General features: G+C 45.0%; 2 protein-coding genes across 2 annotated transcripts; one reads left to right on the forward strand and one right to left on the reverse strand.

The window, feature by feature from the left end:
- Positions 1-14,945: 14,945 nt before the first annotated feature.
- Positions 14,946-16,079, forward strand: LOC124656517 (U4/U6 small nuclear ribonucleoprotein PRP4-like protein). The gene has a single exon (XM_047195244.1). The coding sequence runs from the start codon at positions 14,946-14,948 to the stop codon at positions 16,077-16,079; it is 1,134 nt and encodes a 377-aa protein (XP_047051200.1).
- A 2,046-nt stretch (positions 16,080-18,125) lies between these two features.
- LOC124656518 (probable transcription factor At4g00390) lies at positions 18,126-21,686 on the reverse strand. Its single transcript, XM_047195245.1, has 3 exons — positions 21,501-21,686; positions 20,347-21,260; positions 18,126-18,634 (listed from the first exon to the last, which is right to left on the reverse strand). The coding sequence occupies exons 1-2, from the start codon at positions 21,684-21,686 to the stop codon at positions 20,349-20,351; spliced, it is 1,098 nt and encodes a 365-aa protein (XP_047051201.1). The 3' UTR covers positions 18,126-18,634; positions 20,347-20,348.
- Positions 21,687-21,904: the final 218 nt, after the last annotated feature.

Consider the following 21,904-nt stretch of genomic DNA (forward strand, 5'->3'; position numbering starts at 1 on the left):
GGTGTGCATCAAAATTTGTTGAGGTTTCGGTTTGAGTAATGACTATATAGATGACGAGCAAAAGCGAATGCCCAAGAGCGGACAATGAGGGCAGGGAAACAGGAAGGCGGCGGGCGATGGGCGGCGACGACGCCTGAGGCGGGATTGTGCTGCCGGCGTGATGGCGGGAGGGAGAGGAAAGGGGTGCGTTGTTTGAACGCCGGCGCTAAGACACGGCGGCAACTCTAGAGAGAATACAGGGGAGAATTTGGGGCCGCATCAGACTGGATTGGGGGTCGTTCCTATAAGGCCCCGTATTTTTTTACCCCTTAAAACGCGAGTAGAGGGCCCTGTATTCACTTTCGGCCGAAAACTCGTCCGAGCTAGCAGACCCCGTATTCCTAAACTGTAAAAGAGCATATTCCTAAAATATGCCAAATTAATTTGTTTTCTTTTTTTCCTCATCTTCCTCCTCTCCTTCTTCTTTCCCCAATCGCGAACGCCCCCGCGCCCACCCGCCATGGCCTGGCCTCCGGCCGGCCCCGCCCCCGCACCGCCCTCCGGCCGCCGCGCGACGCCCCGCCCCCGCCCGCCACGCCACTGGCCTCCGGCCGCCCTGCCCTCACCCCCGCACCGAACTCCGGCCATCCCCGCCCGCCACGCGCGACGCCTCGCCCCGCCCGCCACGGCCCGGCCTCCGGCCACCCCGCCTCGCCCGCCACGGCCAGGCCTCCGGCCGCCCCCGCCCGCCGCAACCCGGCCTCAGGCCGCCCGCGCCCGCCACGGCCTCGTTGCTGCTCGCCGCGCCCTCCGGCCTCGCCGCCGCTCGTCCCGCCATGCCCCGCACCGGCCTCCGGCCGCCATGGCCCCATCGCGCGACGCCGCCCCGGCCACAACCGACGCGAGGCACGGACGATTTCCTGAAACTTCAGCGCGCCACGAGTGAGGGGTTGGCCCTGTATTGAGCCTCCCACCCCGCACAAGTAAGGGGCGAAGACCCGCCCCGTAACCGAAAACAGCAAAAATCGGAGCGGGGGCCGATTTTACGGGGTCTGCTAGACGGCCGGGTAGAGCTCTACCCCGTATATCGACGGTTATTATACGGGTTTGCCCCTTTTACGGGGTCTGTTAGACCTGCTCTAAGGAGTGCAGATTTTAGCTCTTTTCCATACGTGGGCTTTTCTTTATTTGAGGGGATTTTTCCATACGTGGCCTAGTTGAGATAGGTTTAAAAAAAAGATTATACTGTATTACAAGACGGCAGAGATTGCATAGGTTTTTTCTTTTCGAGAGTGCGTGACCACATACGGTAATTTTATAGAAATAGAAAACAGAGTTCTCCTCCAACTCCAAAACAAGATGCCAATAACTCCAACACCATACTATCTCTCCCTGGGGTCTAGTATTCTCTCCGGGCTCATAGAATTTGTACAGTAATTATGTAGAGTATAAATTCCGTAGAAATTATTTCTATATTAGTTGTTTTATTCATACAAATATATTTTATAGAAACTAATCCTATAAAAATCTGACAACTAGGCCTAAACCCCTGGCGACTGGCCCTCGAGCGAAGACTTGAAGCGCAGGTTGAAGCCTCCCGGCATTTTAGCTTGCGGATACGCACGATCTTATCCATGTATACTTTAGACCTGGGTGCCTATATAGGATTAGGCGATTATGAAGGCGATCTACCTCGTGGTGCCGCCGCCGTCGGTGGCGTGGTTCAGACGTTGGCTCCTCTGCCTCTTCCATCCAGCTGAATAGATCGTGACTTTCCTCAGGCTTCTTGGTGTTTTGTGCTGCTGAGATAGATGCCCAGTTCATCCCCTAAGGTTCACGCCTAGGGTTTCAATTTTTTTCCGCCCGACGGTGGTCGTGTGGCGTTTTGTGGTTCTTCCGCGCCGGCAACGGCGACGGCAAGTTTTCTTCCCTCCCCGGCGGTGCATCAGTACTCGTATGGCGGTGAGGTTCCGAGTTTTTTTGTTGGTCTGTTTGGTTTGGACCTGATCTGCGAGCAAGTTTGAAGCTTCCGTGTTGAGAGAGGTTTTGGTATTACTGCTAGGAACAATGAGAATATGCGGATGGAATTGTCGTGCGGCGAACTCACCCACAATAGTTCGCTCGATCTCGGATCTTCGAGAGCACCTAAAGCCAGCTGTTTTTATCCGAGAGTCTCATCTAAATAAAGAGAATGCAGAAAGTCTCCGCGTTCGAGAGGCCTTGTTCTGTTCTGGAACGTAATAAACTGGTTTCTGAATATGTGTGTGCTAATTGCATAGATGTAGTGTTGGTTCGATATGGAGATTTATAGGTTTCTACGGGGAACCTGCCTGGGATGAGAAGCACCTGTCTTGGAGCTGCATGCGTGATCTATGTGCTAGATCTGCATTGTCGTGGCTCGTAATTGGTGATTTCAACGAGATCTTATACTCGGAGGAGAAGGTGTGGTAATCCTAGGCCACCACGCATGATGCAAGAATTCATAGATTGTCTATCAGCATGCGAACTGCATGACATGGGGTACATGGGAGACAAGTTCACGCCGTGCGGAGGTACGTGAGAGGCTGGATAGAGCAGTGTGCAACTCCGACTGGAAATTGTTATTTCCTCTCGTGTCAGTGAGCAATGAACCGCACTTCAGATCTGATCATCGTCCCGTGTTGGTTGATACTGAGTTTTATGACGCAAATCTCATCCATAGAAGGTTCGGCGGTAGAAAGTTTGAAGCCAAATGGCTGGCGGAAGAGTCGGTTAATGAAATTGTAACAACGGCTTGGGAGACAACTAAGTTGCGTGGTCTGGCTCCATCCCTTGCAACGCGTACCAAGGTTGTTCATATGAGTTTGCATGATTGGGATAGGATGACACTTAAGGGTCCTAAGAAACGCATTGACACTTTGAAAAAGAAAGAAGGAAATCCAGGTGCTCATTGAGAATCTCTTGGAGCAGGAGGAAATATACTGGCTGCAGCGATGTAGAACTAACTGGCTCATGCATGGGGACCAGAACACTTCTTTCTTCCATAATGCAGCTGCCTGAAAAAACGAAACCAGCTTAGGGCGGTTGTTAGATGACACCGAAGTTTGAAAAGAAGGAGAACACCTAAAGACCCATGTGGTGGACTATTTCTCTCATCTATTCACGACTGAAGATACATGCAATAACCAAGGTGTCCTCGATGCAGTACACTCAAGGGTCACGCCAGCAATGAATGAGATGCTTACGGCTCCATACCGAAGAAGTGAAGAAGGTTTTGTTTGATATTGGTGATTTGAAAGCCCCAGGACCAGATGGTCTACATGCATTTTCTATAAGAGGTTTTGGCATCTCCTCGGTGATGACCTGGTCCATCAGGTTCTAGCTGCGGTGAACTCCTGCCAAATCCCAGAGGGGTGGAACGACACTACCATTGTTCTCATCCCAAAAGTTAAAGCTCCAGAAAAAGTCACACAGCTGAGACCCATTAGCTTGTGCAATGTGGTCTACAAAGTGATCTCAAAAATGCTAGCAGCTAGATTGAAGGGACTCCTACAGTCCTACCTGAGATCGTTAGTCCTACCCAGAGTGCCTTTGTCCCCGGACGCCTAATTACTGATAATATCTTGGTAGCATATGAATGTTTCCATCATATTAAAAGCGAAGACAAGGCAAGAAAGGTTTATGTGCGGTCAAACTTGATGTGCATAAGGCATACGATCGAGTGGAGTGGAATTTCCTTGACCCCCTGTTTGGTTGCATAGAATTGAGCTTGGAATTAGAGAATCTAGAATTCGGGTCCTGATTCTACCATTTGGATGTGCACAGAATTGAGTTCTGGAATTCGGGATCCAATTCGAGCCGCCCCCCGCGCAGTACATTTTTCGCGTCGCCCGATTCAGAGCTCTGGAGCTCGGAAACGCGTGGAATTGCTCGCGTACCGCTTCGTCCCTCACCCCCCGTCTCTTCCCCGCAACTGGCCCGACGGCAGCATCTCTCCCCGCCGCCTTGTCTTCCCTCGCGACCGGCCCAGGGCAGCGCCTCGCTCCGTCGCCTCGTCTCTTCCCCGCGACCGGCCCGAGGGCGGCGCCTCTCCCCGTCGCCTCCTCTTTCCCCGCGACCGGCCTGAGGTCGCTGGGAGCCTCGGCGGCGAGGGCCTCGCGCTGAAGAAGACGACGCCGTGAGGGGAGTTGGAGGCGCGGCTCGCGTGCTGTTCCGCACGGCGTGCTCGTCGCAATCTGAGGCGCAGCTCGGCGACCCTGCAGCGGACGCGGTCAACGCCATCTGCGTCGGGATGGTGCTCGCGTTGGTGTGCTTCAGCATGTGCGTCTTCGTCTGGAGTCTGGACGCAGTGTCCGTCCTCGATCTCCCAGTCTCCAATCAGATCTGCTAGCGCCGGGGCTCCAAAGTGGTTGTAGATTCCGGCTAGCGCAGGTGTCCGTCCTCGATCGCTCCAGTCTCCAATTATGTTTGATTTAGTACATGTGCATAGTCCAGATTTCAAGAACTTTGTTGTTCTGAATTATCAACGATGGGGAATGTTTGATTTAGCACATGTGCATAGTCCATATTTCAAGAACTTTGTTGTTCTGAATTTTCAAGAAACATTCAATTCTACATAATGTGCATCCAAACATGATTTAGAATTCCATTCGTAGCGTTGATTCTACAAATGAATACCGTGCACATCCAAACAATAATTATGGTATTCCATTGAAACCGTGAATTTGGTATTCCATCGCCAATTCAATTCGGAGGCAAATTCAGTGCAACCAAACAGGGCATGAGAAAATAATGCTGAAGTTAGGCTTTGACCAGCGATGGGTGAAGCTGATCATGACTTGCGTGAACTCAGTGTGTTATAGGGTTCGTGTGAACTCAGAGGAGAGTGACATTTTCACACCCTCTAGGGGACTTCGCCAGGATGACCCCCTGTCCCCTTATTTGTTTCTCCTCTGTGTTGAAGGACTGACAGGGCTAATCGTGCAAGCAGAGGCTCAAGAGGAAATAATTGGTGTGAAAGTTTGTAGGGATGCACCCACAATCTGAAACCTCCTGTTTGCCGATGACTCTCTGATTTTAATGCAAGCAGATGGGGCTAATGTAGCATGTCTGAAACGTATCCTAGATGAATACTGTCAGGCTTCTGGCCAGATGGTGAGCACTTCTAAATCTAGTGTGTTTTTAGTCCCAATATCTGTGTGGAAGAAAGGGCTACTATATGCACTAGCCTGGACATTATGACAGAGGCTCTACTGACAAATATCTTGGGCTACCGACGATTGTGGGAGCTGATCGGTCGAACTCTTTTCAGTTTTTAGTAGACCGAGTATGGCAAATAATTAATGGGTGGAAGAAGAAGATGTTATCTTCTGGTGGAAAGGAAGTTCTGATCAAAGCGGTTATCCAAGCAATACCAGTGTATGAGATGTCGGTTTTCGAGATTCCAAAACAAATTTGTAAAGGAATCATATTGGCGATGTCAAATTTCTGGTGGGGCGACGATGCTAATCGCAAGAGAATGCACTAGCTAGCTTGGTGGAAACTTTGTGTTCCAAAAGATAAAGGCGGCATAGGGTTTAAAGATATCCATTGTTTTAACCTGGTTTTGCTTGCTAAATAGGTTTGGAGAATTATTGAGGAACATGTATCCCTGTGTGCAAGAGTTCTTAGAGCCACGTATTTCCCTAATGGTGATCTTCTAAATGCACCAATGAAGAAAGAAAGCTCTTTCACTTGGCAAAGTATATGGCCTGGAGTTCAGACCTTTAAAAAAGGTCATATCTGGCGTGTTGGCAGAGGAAATAATATCAATATTTTGGGAAGATGAGTGGATCCCAAGTTACCACTCAAGAAAGATATTGACTCCAAATGGGAGGAATGTTCTGACAAATGTCTCCGAGCTAATCAACCTGGTCACTAATTTCTGGGATGAGGAGCTAGTCAACCAAACTTTTTGGGAAGTTGACAAGCACAAAGTCTTAGCCATTCCCCTCCCTTCGCATGAGATGGAGGATTTTGTGGGGTGGAGTCTAACGAAGACAAGTACTTTCTCTGTTCGCTCAGCATACAAAGCATAATGGGAATATAGTCCCTAAGGTTCGTGGAGGTTCTAGGGCTGTATCAATGAACCCTCACCCTATGTGGGATACAATCTGGAAACTAAAGTGCCCAGCGAAAGTTAAAATCTTTTTATGGCGTCTTATGCAGGAGATAATTCCATGTCAAGCTATTTTGGCAAATAGGCATGTACCAGTGAGTGCACAATGCCCCATATGTGAGATCGGAGTGGAGGATACAAAACATATGTTGTTTCAGTGCTTCAGAGCGAAAATGATATGGAAGAAGCTGGGTCTAGAGGACCTAATCGACAAAGCCTCTGAAGTGGACCGGACAGGCCAAGCTGTCCTCAAGTATCTTCTCTGTAACCAACATGAAATATCGCCCATCCTAGGGCAATCAAAAATTCCAGAATTGGTCGGTATCGCATGCTGGTATCTATGGTGGGAAAGAAGACAAGCATCACATGGGGAGAAAGTAAAAGAGCCGGCTCAATCGGCAATGGCGATCAGCGCCTTGTACTCAAATTTTGTTGCATCATATTCTCCAAAAGCTAAAGCGAGAAAAATGGTTTGGTCAAAACCCCTACATGACTTCGTGAAGCTCAATGTGGATGCTTCGTTTGATGCAGATGAGCTACGAGGGACCACGGGTGCGGTACTACGAGATTGTCATGGTTCTTTTGTCGCAACAAGTAGCAGCAAACTGGAGTTCGTCCATGACGCTCTCTCAGCTGAATTCTGGGCACTGAAGCACGGCTTGATGATTGCTCATTCTGTCGGTTGTAACAGGATCATATGCTGTTCGGATAACTTGGATGTGATTCAGGCAATGGAGGATGGTGGCTACTCAAACGGAACGGCAGCAGCAATACTCGATGACAATGTCAGCCTGATACATTATTTATGTGCTCCTATGCAATTTCCTATGCTGGTTCTGAAATCCCTCGATTGATCTTTACTGTCCATACCTCGCAATAATTGAATGTTGGCTATGATTTAATATTTTTATTGCAGTTGGTTGAACTGAGAATCATGCATTCTGACTTAGGAGTGCATACTTCAAACAGAGACCATTTTTCAATCCTTAACTGTAGCATTATCTCACTGCTGCATCTTTTGTACCAGGGTTTCAGAAAAGTTAATCCAGAAGTTGTAACAGGAGACAACTGACCAACAGCTCTAGACTAAAGACAGGTTCGAGTGAACACACATGATGCCATGAAGGCATGAACACAGATGTTGTTTAGGTCAGAAATTTAGTTAATGCATGGTACTGAATGCTCTGAACACCAGCAATAACCTGAAGTTTGTTGTAGTTTCTAAATAGAAAGAGAGAGCAATTCTTGTTCGAGCTTTCCGCGCAGGCATGTATAGTCATGTCATTGTTAATGTGCCAAATATATGATTTGTAAATTGCCTGTATTGTGAGCTTGACTTTACGTTTAAGAGCGCCTGAAGAAACAACAGGAGGTACTTCTAGAAATTTCCTTTAGTTGTTTTAAGGCATTTTAAAAAAGTCCCTTTAAGTGTTTTTAAGGCACTATTATATTGTGCCATAAATTATTTTTTGAGGCCTTTCTTAAAATGCCAATAAAAAATTTTGGAGGCATTCCTCAAATAGTGCCTCAAAAAAAATGTAAGGCAGTTTTCAAAGTGTCTCAAAAATATATTTTTAAAGGCATTTTCAATAGTGCCTTAAAAAACTATTTTTAGGGGCACTTTTCATTAGTGCCTTAAATGATTTTTCCCTACACCATTTGATACAACACTTTTTTTATTGCCTTCAAAGATTTTCAAAGGCATTTTTGCTATTTTTTAAGGCACTTTTTAGTGCCCCTAATAATCAACTGTGGTGTAGTGAGTTACTCCCGGATTTTCCGCACGGCATTAATCCCGTCAAGCACTAATCCCGACTTTTCAGCCCATCATTAATTCTGATTCCAATTAATTATGTCAAGCAATAATTCCGCGAATTAATGATAAATCCCGGGTAAGCCTTTTTATTCACCATTGTGCTTTTTTATTCCGCGAATTAACGATTTTCCTAGAATGGCATTTGCATTATTTTCGTTTTTTATCAATTCACTTTTCTCAATTCCCTTTTGATAATTCGCTTTAAACAATTCCCTTTTGATTGTTATTATTACGCTAATTCATGTTTTTCTGAAGTAACTTTTATAATTTCCTTTTTCGGGCTAGTGGTTTTTAGGGGGGCAATAACGGGTGGATTCACTTGCAACTCAAATGAATTACCACTTGCTAGTCAAATTAAGAACCATTTTAAGTTGTAAGCTACAAAAAATTGCTAAAATATTCTAAATTAAATTAAATTTTTAGTGTTGCTAGGTATTTTTATTTACCGTTGATAAATACCGGGGCACCGGGTTGATAACTTCTAAACAAAAAAATAGTCGCTAAAATATTCTAAATGAAATTAACCTGTTTAGAGTTGATAGTTATTTATATTTACCATTGATAAATAATAGGTCACCGGGTTGATAGCTTGTAAACTAAAACGAGTCGCTAAAATATTCTAAATGAAATACTTTTTAGGGTTGCTAGTTATTTATTTTTACTGTTGATAAATAACCGAGCGCCGGGTTGATAGCTTTGTAAACTTAAAAAAATGGTCGCTAAAATATTCTAAGTGAAATTAACTTTTTAGGGTTTATAGTTATTTATAATTACCGTTGATAAATAATGGGACACCAGGTTGATAGCTTGTAAACTAAAAAAGAGTTCCTAAAATATTCTAAATAAAAATAGTTCTTTAGGGTTGATAAGTTATTTATATTTTACCGTTGATAAATAATGGGTAACCGGGTTGATAGCTTGTAAACTAAAAAACAATCGCTAAAATATTCTAAATGAAATAAGCTTTTTAGGGTCGGTAGTTATTTATATTGATAAATAACGAGACAGCAGGTTGATAGCTTGTAAACTAAAAATAGTCGCTAAAATATTCAAAATGGAATTATTTTTTTGGGTTGGTAAGCTTTTAAATTTACGGTCAATAAATAACGTATTTCAGGGTTGATAACTTTTGGCCCGAAAAAAAAAGTTATCGAAACATATTAACATGAGTGCTAGTTTTGAAGATCTCGTCGAGATGAGGTCATTAGTGAAAACGTATCTTAAATTGAAGTTATCATTTCGAAGATAAAAAAATTTCAATTTTAGAATTAAGAAAGATTCTCGATGACATCATTCTTTTTTGTCTCGTAGCGAATGCATGAAACATTTTTCATAAAAAGCAAATTTTCATCAAACCATTGCTAGACAAGGAAATATCGGCTAATAACATGTGAGCTAAAAAATCCGTCAAAATGTTTGAAATAAAATTAAATTTAGAGGTTGATAATTTTCTATATTTACCATTGATCACTCAAGTACGGAGGGTTGATAACTTTTAGCCTGAAAAAAAAATTCCTCAAAATATATCAACATGTGTGCTAGTTTTGTAGATCTCGTCGAAACCGATTTATTGGTAAAAACGGATCTTAAATCTAAGTTGTCATTTAGAAGATAAAATGATTTGAATATACAAAATAGGAAAAGATTCTCACTGATATCAGCAAATTCGTCTGTTTCTGCATGCATGCAGAACGTCCCCTCAATAGCCTACACTACAGTTCAAAATTTACCTCGGGTGAGAGCTAGCTAGAGCTGCCCTAATGTTAGGGCCCTTATCTTACCACCCTCTCGTTGGGTTGGCAACATGGGCTCACCATGAAGGCCTCGGCCCATCTCACAGCCAGTTATGGATCGACACCTACAACTACCCAGGAGGTGTAACGAACAGGCATCCAAGTTAGATCAGGACGAACAGCGGGGAAACCTTCTCTCCCACCTTGGCTATGTTCTTCCTTCCACCTTCATGCTTGTTCATCTGTTGATCTCGTGAATTCCTACATCTGTGAGTGATTGAGTGTTGTGAGTAATTTGGTTGTTAACAAATAATGGTTTGTGTAAGAGCATCACCAATAGCCGCGCTAAATTTTAGCGCTGTAAAAGCACTTTGCAGGACGTTCCATCCGTGTTTCGCGCGTGAGGCCATATTCTTCTCCGGCAGAAGCTCTAAATTTTGGAGCTGTAAAACTGAGTAGTTGTTTCTGCGCGCGATTTGTACAGCACGCTCTTTCCGGTGCCCTAAATATAGTGCACCAGATAGCGATTTTGCAGCGCGCTCCACTTTACAGCACCGGTTACAACATCTGTTGGAGCAACAATTTGCGCCTCTCGCGCGCTAAACTAGTCGTTTTTTTAGATACAGCGTTGAATACAACACCTATTGGAGATGCTCTAAGGATCCATGTATTTGAGGATGATAGCTAGTGGCTAGTGGGTGCAGGACTCTTTATTCTTGATCTCGTGGCGAGCATTGGCGTGTTGGGGAGAAGAAGTAGCCGATGAGTAGATGGTCGTCTCCAATCTCGTAGCAATGGAGCACGAACTCGATCCCTCGCCGGCTTCACAGTATGGTTGGGATCACGAGGCGGATTTTCGCCCTCTCGACCCTGGCCTTGAACGCGGTAGTGAGTAATGCATGACGTCGACACAAGGCAAGTTGGGTTTCGCTCACGGATCGTTAACACCAAAATATCACGAACAGGCACGTGGAGAAGTCGTTAGCAAGAGCATGTGATGTGACCTTTTTTCATGATTATTTCTGGATATCTCGATTACACCACAAGCACCGAATGGCAAGTTGGATAATCATGGCAACGTCGTGCATGGCCATGATGATCAGGGCGACGACAGGCATCTGAATTGAACTTAATGCATGACATTGTCATATTGGTTGACCTAATGCCATTTTTTGTTGGACATACCAAAGTCGAAGTTTAGGACACGTAGACGGCGCACATTTGATGAAAAAAGGCAGTTTTACATGCTTTTGGCTTGGAGCAGCCATGACAATTTCAAAAGATATGTGGCATCAGCAGTGGGAGCGGAGATGTGTACTTACGAAAGATGGGTACAAGAGTGTGGGAATGGCATAGCTAGCTAGCAAGAATATAAAGCACCATCAGAGTTGAAATCGACCCTGATGATTTTATTGCTATTATCTCCAGAGAAAAGGAAGATAACGATAGGCTACATTTAGGCATGGTATATCGAACCAAATGAGGTAAACTAGCTAATACGCCTTAGATTTTGCAATAACAGCAAAAATCTTAGGCACCTTGTAGAGGAAGAGACTGCTATGTCTTTCATGCATGCGAGTAGATTTCATATCATATTTACACGTGGCTAGAATGAAAAATATATGAACCCTCGCAACGAACGGGCACTTGGGTACTTATTTCTGAATATCTCGATTACACGAGCTGGTTACAAGCATCTCATAGCTGTGTATAATACCCGGCCAGCAGGCCACGACTCAACTCTACACTGATTGGACTCTTTCCTAACTTAACTCAAACCGAACCTAACTAGTACGTAGACATGCGAAAATACACATTGGAACCAATGTACTCATGAACCTTATAACTTCCCGCCCCAAAATCCAAATTTCCAGGTCTCCAAAAATTCCAAACAATTTTTTTACACGTAGTGCCTAAGATTAACGACTGGGACACTCAAAGCTGGCCTATACTACCATGCAGTGAAACATGCACAGGACTAGCTGGTGTCCGTGTTCTAGTCAGTAGTCATATTTGTACTAGGAAAAATACCCGTGCGTTGCTACGGCCGATTAAATTTTCTAGTTAAATACGTAGATATTAAATTAGTCTCTTAAAGTTTCAAAAAACAATAAAGGCTAACATCAGGCGGTTTGGTCATATCTTTTTCTCAAAATGTTGTAGAAAAGCAAATGATTACACGTTGCTAGCCGTAAAATAAATTTAGCAATCTTGAACAAACACTTCGAGATTTTTATACAAATTAAAAAATAGAGCAATCGATAGAAGCACTACCTTTTCATCAAGCATTTTGTTTCTTAACATGTCAAATCTAAGGTAAAATGTCTTCACCTGAATGGTAGTCTTAGTTTTGAGCACCGTGCATACATATAATTCTTTTGCATTTTTTCATGATGGCATTTGCACGTGTTTAGACGTTAGAAATAAGATATTGGCTCGTAAATAAGAAATAATTTCAAAGAAGACACACGGAAATTGCATGTACCAAATCTAAGAAATAACGGGTTAATAAATAGTTTTTTTTTTTGCTTCGATGAGTAACCACAGAACGATGTTTAAATCATCCAAATTCATTCACCAATTTACTAAATTAGAAGTATGTTAACGTCATCTCTTGCTAATACACATCTGCTGTAGTTTGGGGTTAAATAAATCGACTTTAGATTATTTAATCAAGCTCGTGAATTACTTTGCACTTTGCAGGTACATATATAACCTAAGTTTACTAAATTGCACAAAGTATGAATCCATCGGTCTGGTTATTTAATCAAGATTGGTGAATTATATACCGCTCAAAAGTATGAATCCGTACGTTGGTTTACTTTTCATAAGGTCGGTTCATATTTTTCATACATGGATCGAAGACCTTGAGCTAAACAAGCAAATCTAAAATAAAAAATTTACGGGGAAACCTATGATTAATGTTGTAGAAAAGTAGTCCATAAAATTATGCTGAGTTTATAAATTATTGAACTACTTATATACATCGCTGAAAATTAAGAATCCAACACATGGCCCGCCAGGAGAGGAGCAGCCTGCAGAAGTGGAAGGCAGGCCGGGCCAACTCTTATTTTAGGTTGGGCAATCGCCTTTGTTAATGCACAGAATGAATTAACACGGGAACATAAGCACAACAGATGGTCGTCTAGAAGCAGAGCATCTGAGCAATTTAGCTAGGTAAGATTGGGGATATTCACTTTGGCTCATAAGAGCATTTGCTCCCACTATGTGAATCTACATTTCGAAATGTCAAAAAAATTTAAAGCAAAAATTTTCATGTATATCTACACATTTTATGTTTGTGCACAAGTTTTCAAAAGGAACTAAAAAAATTTGTGGCTCATGTAATAAAGACAAATTTTGATGCTATAACATAACTACGTACAGGACATTTTTTTGTCTTTTTTGTACACGCCACATAAAATATTGTTTCTCCATAAAAATTTGTACACTAACAAAGAATGTCACGATGTACACCAAAAAATTTATGTCAGAATTTTTTAACATTTTTAAAACTGTTTTTTAATTATTTTGTATAATGGGAGCATTTGCTCCTATGAGCCAAAACGCCACCTCCGGTAAGATTCAGAAATATAATGTTGGAAGCACAGTTTTGGTTAGAGATCTGTTCAGAATTTCAGAAAAAGGGCTACTAAAACACCACGATACATCATCGGCTGAGTATCACGTCGAACATGGCCAGCTCGGTAGTCTCTTTCGTCACAGTCGTCCACTCGTCCCAAATAACTATAGTCGGCACAGCCCAACACTTGTAATCGCCGTCGCTAACCATCCATAGCAGGATACGGTAGAGGCAAATCGGTTCAGAAATAATTAACTGAACAAACAAATCGGGTCCTCCTCGAGCTTCACCTGCAGCAGCCTCCGTCTGAACCATGGCATGCGGCTGGAAGTAAAGGTAGGAACAGCGAGGCCACGAGGCCGCAAGCGTGCGACGGCATCGGGGGCATGTCGCCGCCACCGAGTAAGGAGGCTGTGGGTCGTCGTCTTCCGCCACGTTCTGGCACTTGACGCGAGCATGAGCCGGACGCCGTCTTCGGGGGCTGCAGGCGGGAGGCAGCCATCGTTTCCTGCATCCACTGTTTCTACTTCGTGTCTCGCCTGAACAGATGCAACTCGCTTCCTGCATGTTTGTGATGACGAAGAGCGTTGGGGCTTGGCCTGGGTTTACGACATTGCCGAAATTCGCGGCCGACCCTGTTGTAGCTGAAGCACTTGAAGATGTCCGACGCATGCCCTCATCGGGCGAGCATGCTGGGCACAGCTGCACAGAGCCATTGCCCATGCGGAGCCCCATCAGTCCATCCACGAAGAGCACCAAGAACGGTCTCGGAACCAAGTCGTATCGTGCCCTCAAGAACTTTGTCACAAGCAGCGTCGTCCATCCCGGTTCTCTGCGGCGGACCTCATCAATCCCCACGCCGGAGTGCCCATGTCAACGGTGATCACCAGGTCCTGCCTCATCAATCCCCACGCCGGAGTGCCCATGTCAACGGTGATCACCAGGTCCTGGGCGGCGCCACTGTGATAGTCCTCGACCAACCAATTTTGTTGTCGATGGATACCCGATCGATCGGTGTATATATGAGAGCTTAAATAGACTTCTTGTGGGACTCTTTCGTTGCAAGGTTTGGAGACCAAACTTGGTACGGTAGGCTAAGCGAGGTAGTAAATCAAGGTCCCTAGCCTGAATTCTTATTTCTTTACTGGGCCGGCACATACCTATCCATAGAGGAGCAGATTCCGATCCGGTTTCTCTTAACGTACAATCGAGGAAGGACAGGTTTCTGATCTGGTTCATGCGGACAGCTTCCACAGCGTGACGACAGGCAGCCGCACGACGCACGAAGCAAAACGGAACGGACCGAAGCCTGAGCAAACGTACCACGGTTGCATTGCAAACTAATAGTAAAGATTGCTTGCAGCACGTAGTCGGACCTGCCGTGTCCTAGTAGAAGTAGACTAGGTTTGGGCCGACTCGGTGTAGTTTTCCGAGTTGTACTGTTCGAGTTGGCTATGTACTAGCCAGCCGGACCAGGTCCTATATATGCACCTGTATACGATGCTTTTGCATCAAAGCTTGTATCAGGAGAAAAGAAAATTTAGGGTGCGACACACACCTCTGTCCATACATTTTTCGTTTGCGTGTATTTGGCTAAGTTGATATGATCGAATCCCAAGAAGTTCCACACTTCCACCCATGGTAAGTCAGAATTTGTGTACCTGGGCGAGCTCATCAAGCTCCAGCGTGAGCGCACTCATGGCCAAGGACGAGCAGATGCAATACCCGTTCTTCACGGAGGGCACCAGGGAACTGCTCCAGGCGCGCATCAACATCGCGCACTACTCCCTGCCTCGTGCTAAGGCCAGGCTCGAGAGGGCCAACAAGCAGCCCCGCCTCGGTGACTCCGGCGAGGACCCCGACAACCATGTCGTGAAGCGGGCAGGGGACTTCGTCCTCAACTGCAGCGAGATCGGAGACGACCGCCCGCTCACCGCCTGCTCCTTCTCCCGCGACGCGTCAATGCTCGCCACGAGCTCCTGGAGCGGGATCACCAAAGTATGGAGCATCACGCCACCAGGGATAACCAAAATCGCGGCCCTCAAAGGCCACACAGAACGTGCTACAGATGTCGCTTTCTCTCCGGCCGATAACTGCCTACTAGCAACAGCCTCCGCGGACAAAACCGCCAAACTATGTAATATCAGCAGCGATAACAGGTCACTTCTAACGTCTTTTCACGGTCACCAGGATCGTCTTGCTCGCCTCGCCTTCCATCCATCCGGAAGATACCTTGGCACAGCCAGCTTCGACAAGACCTGGAGACTTTGGGATGTCAACACCGGGACACAGCTCCTACTCCAGGAGGGGCATAGCAGAGGTGTATACGGAGTCGGCTTCCACCCTGACGGCTCCCTAGCTGCATCCTGTGGACTTGATGCGCACGCTCTGGTCTGGGACCTAAGATCTGGAAGATTATACTATACCCTCACAGGGCATGTCAGTCCTGTCCTTGGAGTCAGCTTCTCCCCTAATGGTCGTCTAGTCGCAACCGCGGGTGAGGACAATTTTTGTCGAATATGGGATCTGAGGATGACTGGAAAGTTGTTGTATTCCATACCGGCACATAAGAGTCTTGTTTCGCAGGTGAAGTTCGAACCCCGGGATGGTGCTTATCTGGCGACGTCTTCCTATGACACTACAACGGCGCTATGGTCAGCCCAGGATTACAGACCAATAAAAACTTTGGATGGCCATGACTCCACGGTTACCGGTATGGATATCAGTGGAGATGGGCAGCAGATCGTGACTGTTTCACATGATCGAACCATAAAGATTTGGTCATGCAGCACAAGCAGCACGCGGCGGGACAATGAGATGCAGTTGGATTAAGGCGATACTGAGAAGTAGAGATGGACTAAGGCACTAAGCCATGCCTCTAGTAAGGTCGTATTTCCTCTGTTTCCCTAGCTTAGTCAGCTTGTTACTGAGTTTAACATGTCTAATTAACTTTGTTCCTGTATTTTCTTAGCAGATTAAATATACACAGTTAGTTGATCACAAACTAAACTGTAATCCAGTTATACATGTTTGTGCATAACTGAGATTTTCATGCAATGATTAATTGATGTCAACACAAGAGGTGATTTGGTCAAACATGCACATCTCGATAACCTTCCAACCGCCATTGACGTGACATTCGAAATGAAAACATATGGTGATAGCATCAGTTCCGATGCCTCAACGGTTTTAGTGATCGGATACCTGATTTTGCTTTGATGTGGCAGTACTTCCACGCTGGAACATATACAGCCGTGCATAGGTACCGACAATTTTGTTGTTCAATTAGCTATCTCAAATTGAACAAATCGATGATTTATCCAATTACTCATATATTCATTTTACGTGACCTAAAACTAATTAATGGACACACTTGGTTGTGACAAGGAGGGGTCGTTGGAGTGCCATTTTCCTCAGCATTATTGGTGTCAGCAGCGACACTACTACTGACAAAAACAGGCTGCAGTACTATATATAGTACTCCTAGCTTCACGTAGACATTTAGCTGACTAGGACATATAGTATCAAATAAATTAAGTCAGCAGCAAGTGTGCACTAGACACACTGATGGCATGCAACAATCGCAATGATCATATTCCTTGTTAATTAATTCTCCCGATCTAGTCCACATCAGTCAATCATGCATTTTAAGACTGGGTCCATATGTAAACCTCAAATATAAGCAAGGGATGCCTATAAACAATACCTTTGTGTACTAACATTAGTTAGCAGTCATTGCCATATGATCTTCACATGTCAGCTGCCGCATGTTGTTTTTGAAATTTAGAAAACATGGACTAGTACGTACTCCAAATTGTAATTGTAATTATTTTTTGCAACTGAAGCTTATAATATGGCTATAGAACTGTAATTTAACTAGCCCCAAATTACAGTGCAAACTCATGTACGGGGTACATTTAATCAGTTTTAGAGACTCAAAGTGAATTCGTTGTATGGTAAAAATCTAATGAGCCCGGTTCGTGTAATCACACAGGAGTTTTTGCAGTTAGTTGCCATCCCTCCATAAAACTCCTCCAGCCGGAGATGGACATTCCAGGCCTTCCCCTTGTCACACCCACCTAGCCCAAGATCCCAGCTCAACGTATGTTTACTCGGAACCAAAATACAAAGTCATTTGTGGCTGTGGAGTGTGGGCTCCTAATGCTAGTGAGAGTGAAAGTATACCTCATCTGCTAAAATCCCCTAAAAATATCTGCTAAAAAGATAGTGACACTATACCTCAAGAAAAACCTTGAAGAGCATGCTTCTTTTAAAATACTCCCAGGGACCATTGTGGAGTAATATAACAATGGTCACAGGAAACCAATTGAAAAAGAACATGCAGCAGCAGGTTATTAATTCAAAAAGGAATTAGATGGCTCGAACAATACAGTTGACCCAAAAAGGGTTCACACGTGGTGATCGAGTTAAGAGAACGGAGCTCTAAACAGAAAGCTTACGAGATCTCAATGGGGAAATTAAGCCATCAACAACAGGAAGCATCCACATACCTAATCAAGCAGACTCGCATTCCCTCTTCACACTTTACCCTGCTATGATTTCCTGGTTTCGCTACATAGACATGCTCGGTGGCGGAGCTAGAGCCCGGCAACCCCGGGCAGCTGCCAGAGCTCTGCCCAGGAAACCCCATTAAGCTGCAGCAAGAAACGAGAAAGCCATTAGCAGTTTCTACGCTATCAGCCAGTTGTGCATGTACTTTGCACAGGCTCTATGAGTGAGCTGGGCTCCGCAATTGTACATTCTCCTGCGCTAAGCTAACACCACCATGACAGGCCAAGCATCTTCTGGTAAAAGCTTAAAGATATTCTTTCCAGGTCTGCTCTTTCAGATCGCCGCTGATTTCGGCCAGCTCCGAAATTCCGGAAAGGAGACACAATAGGGGACTCATCCAACAAAAATTCAGAGGCAACGATGATAAAACAGCTGGGGATCCTCCTATCTTCCTTTACCGACAGGCAACAGCAGAGATCCACATCTACTCTTGAAGTGAAACTTGACAGTGTTGTTAAGTAGGACTACTTTCGACATCAATATTAACAGACACCGTATCTGATTACAGCCAAAAATAAAGAGTGTCCAAAGGATATGTAAGATCATAGCAGACTAGATACTAGTATACCTTCCAGAACAACATATTGACTACCAATGCTGCATAACATTCTATCTTCCATAGACCATCAATCCCATCACCAAAAAACTGCCATGAAGCCGCATGATATTTTCGTTATGATCCATACTAGTGGCATGTGCGACACTAATGAGTCAAATAGCCAGCCAGCTCAAATATGTCCTCAATTACCCTTTACCATCAGCTATGCCAAATAAAGAAGAAATCCACGACTTGCAAAATATTACTTCACCACCTCCTGTTATATCGAAAACAGAGTACAAAGCTGTGAGCTGAATGCTAACATACAATATCCAAATACTGAAATATACAACAAGGTTTGGAATGTGATAAAACTCAAACTGCTGAAGTTTTTGTGCCAAATGTTAAGAGAAGATGGCAGCCCTTTGGACTCTCAAGGTTTCTTGATCATCCAGAAAATATTACATATTTACTACACTCTCTTCACTTAAGTTTGTAAGATCGAATTTTTAATGCATGTCACGGTTTTTCAGCGAACTCGGTTACAGAAACTGGTTGTTGATGCCATTTCAGGATCTACCAAGAAGTATCCAATGAACAATGCTGGCCCGGTTCAAAGTATACTTAACACAAACAAGCAATGGTGTTGACAAGCTGATATCATACCAAAGGGTCCTCATTTGTGTGGTACAGTTTTATTTCACTGCTGAAACAGAAAAAGGCAAGAAGTTATGGGGTGTACCTTGCCCACTCGGGATCATAGGAAAAGAGTACAATGTTGCACTTAATGACACATTTAGGTTCTCAACCTCGTAGACTACGGAAAAGTTTAGTCTAATTGAGCAAAGGCAAAGAATGACATAACACTTTTGTTTACTCACTAAAATGTCTCTTGGCCATGCAATCTTCATGTGGAACCAATTAAACATGATGATATTAGATTTCAGGGAGCTTTAACATCTTTGGACAGTTATACTAGCTTTTGCATAAGTGTATAGTTTATAAAAAAAACGTAATCAAACTTCAAATAAAATTAAGTCAAGTAGCAGCACTAATTGGTAGTCTAAGTTGGCTTTCCCTGCCTTGACTCACTTAAATAAGTATACAGACTTAAGTTTAGGGACCCAAATGACACAACCCTGGATGTTTAGAAAGCTTCAGTGAACTGACTTGAGAAGTGAGACTAGCTCACTTAGTTAAAGGATTGGATGTACACCCGGGTTCAAGTCCTCATGGACACAAATTTGAGTTCTTATTCTTTCAAAAAGAAAAACAATCAATGCAGGGACCTCCTCTACCACTTTCCTTCAAGCAAAATACAATGTACTTTTACAAAGTGTCAAATTCTGAACTAATTTAGGAAAAAGTTCAAAAATGGCACAAAGCATGTATCCTTAGTTTCTCCTCTTGGTGCCTTGTTGCTATATCAAATAAATGGAGTTAAGGTCTTAATGACCATTGCTGAGCAGTGAGCACAGATTACAATAAGAAACACAACACCAAAAGACCATGAGTAAATTTGAAAGTAAAACCAAACTGTGATGCTTCCATCCTCTTAAGAACCAAGCTTGTTAGAGAAAACAGGGGAATGAAATATCTCTATTCAAAGACACCTAAGTGATACAGATTTGTAGATAAAATAATCACACGGTACAACTAAATTAGTAAACAGAAACTCTATCAGGCTATTCTAAAATATGTGCTGAAGTAAATTAAAACGAATAAAACCATGGACTCCCGAGTCCTGAAGATAGCACAAAGGTTAATGAGCTACAATCTCATGCCTACATACAAGTACTAATTCCCAAAATGTATTGACATCTTCTCTTGCTTATCAATCTCATGTCAAGCATTACTTGTGATCACCATTTTTTTCCTTTTGAAAGCTACATTTTTTCCAAGTTTGGGGAAAAGAAGCTGATTTCCACATACAGTTTATATAGCAAACAGTACAGCAAAAGGAAAACAGTGACAAACCATATCTCATACCTTCATACATTCTTGGAAACCTTCGTGAGAAGACTGATAAGCTTCTTACTAATCTTTGCCTTGGGCGCATGCACCTCCAGCACCATCCGCGACTCGATCTTCAACTCCGCATATTTGACTCTCTCCAGCTTCTTCTCGACGTCCTGCGCCCTCTTGGCATCTAGTCTGGCGAATGAGCTTTCGAAGCAAGGCTGCACTTTCGCGAGCAGTTTCACCTCCTGCGCAAGCAGAGGATACATCTCACACATTTTCTTCAAGCCCTTGGTACCAGACCTTCTGCCACCACTCTCAGACTGGCCGTCCCCAGAGATGGCGGGGGCGCCGTCATCCTCTTCGCTGCCATCGATGGAGCCAGTGGCGGCCACAACCGGCAGCAGGTTGCCCCAGACATCTCTAGAGAGGTTACGAATGCGCTTATCATGGTCCGAAGTAGACACCGCGCGTGATCTGTAGCGACGAAGCAGGCTGCGCACTTTATCCTTGATATCGGAGTGCTGGAAGCTCTTCTCCTCGAGGCCCTCGCGGATGGATTCGAAGAAGTCAGAGTCCCCAGGAGCCGGCAGCGACCCGTGCTGGCGGCGGTGCTGAGCAAGCGCCTCGAGAACCAGGACCTCGTCATCAGGAGCCCATACGCGCCTGGTTCTCTTCGGCCTGGGCTCTGGCGACTCGCTGTGCTGCGCCGTGTTCTTGCTCTTTTTCCGTGCCGGCGCCGGCACCAGCGACCTGCCGATCTCGCCGGACGCCCTCTTCCTGCCGCGGGCGGGCGGGAGTTTGTTGGCCGCGGATTCCTCTGCCTCCGCAGGCCGCACCAGCGCCCGCTGGTCGATGCGGTTGCTTGGCTGGAAATCAACGTCCTCCTGGACCTCCGCTTTGAGCGCCGCGGTCACGGGAGGGTCGATCCTCTTGCTTGATGGCTGCAGATGAGGCTCCGCCTCCTCTTCGTCCCCCTCCTCCGTTGAATCCTCATCCTCCTCCTCCTCCTCCTCCTCCTCCTCCTCCTCCTCCTCCTCCTCCTCCTCCTCCACCGCCGCCGCGCATTCCTCATCCTCCTCCGATTCTGATTCCTCCTCCTCCTCCTTCACCGCCGCCGCGCATTCCTCCTCCTCTGATTCTGATTCCTCCTCCTCCGATTCCTCATCCTCCTCCTCCTCCACCGCCGCCGCGCATTCCTCCTCCGATTCTGATTCCTCCGAAGACGACGACGACGATTCCCTTTCCTCCCTTTCCTCGTCTGCCACCTCTTGGTTGTGGGAGGTAGTAGAATCGCTGGAGGACGTGTCCCCGTCTTCTTCCGTACTGGAGGAGGAGCCGGTGGCGGCGGCGGCGCGGTTGGGAGCCATGGCTGGGAGTTGTGCGTGGGGTTTAGGCTACTGGGCTTGGTTGAGGACTCGAGGAACCTGATACGATGGCAAGGCCGGCTGGATTTTAGCCTGGATCTAACCACCAAATTTTGGGCAAATGTTTTTAGGCTGAAATTTTAGGTCACTTGCAAATTTGGAAATGGGCCTTCGTGTGGCTGCAGGCTGCTGCTCCTTCATCCCTACTAGGGTTTAATGCA

This window comes from Lolium rigidum, chromosome 5 (genome assembly GCF_022539505.1).
Source record: "Lolium rigidum isolate FL_2022 chromosome 5, APGP_CSIRO_Lrig_0.1, whole genome shotgun sequence".
NCBI lineage: Eukaryota > Viridiplantae > Streptophyta > Magnoliopsida > Poales > Poaceae > Lolium > Lolium rigidum.

Bases quoted from the DNA above. Each gene is read 5' to 3' on its own strand.
- LOC124656518 (XM_047195245.1), bottom strand. From the start codon at position 21,686: ATGGCTCCCAACCGCGCCGCCGCCGCCACCGGCTCCTCCTCCAGTACG. The intron at 21,261-21,500 runs GTGGAGGAGGAG...CCTCATCTGCAG, and splicing joins AGGAGGAATGCGCGGCGGCG to CCATCAAGCAAGAGGATCGA.
- LOC124656517 (XM_047195244.1), top strand. From the start codon at position 14,946: ATGGCCAAGGACGAGCAGATGCAATACCCGTTCTTCACGGAGGGCACC.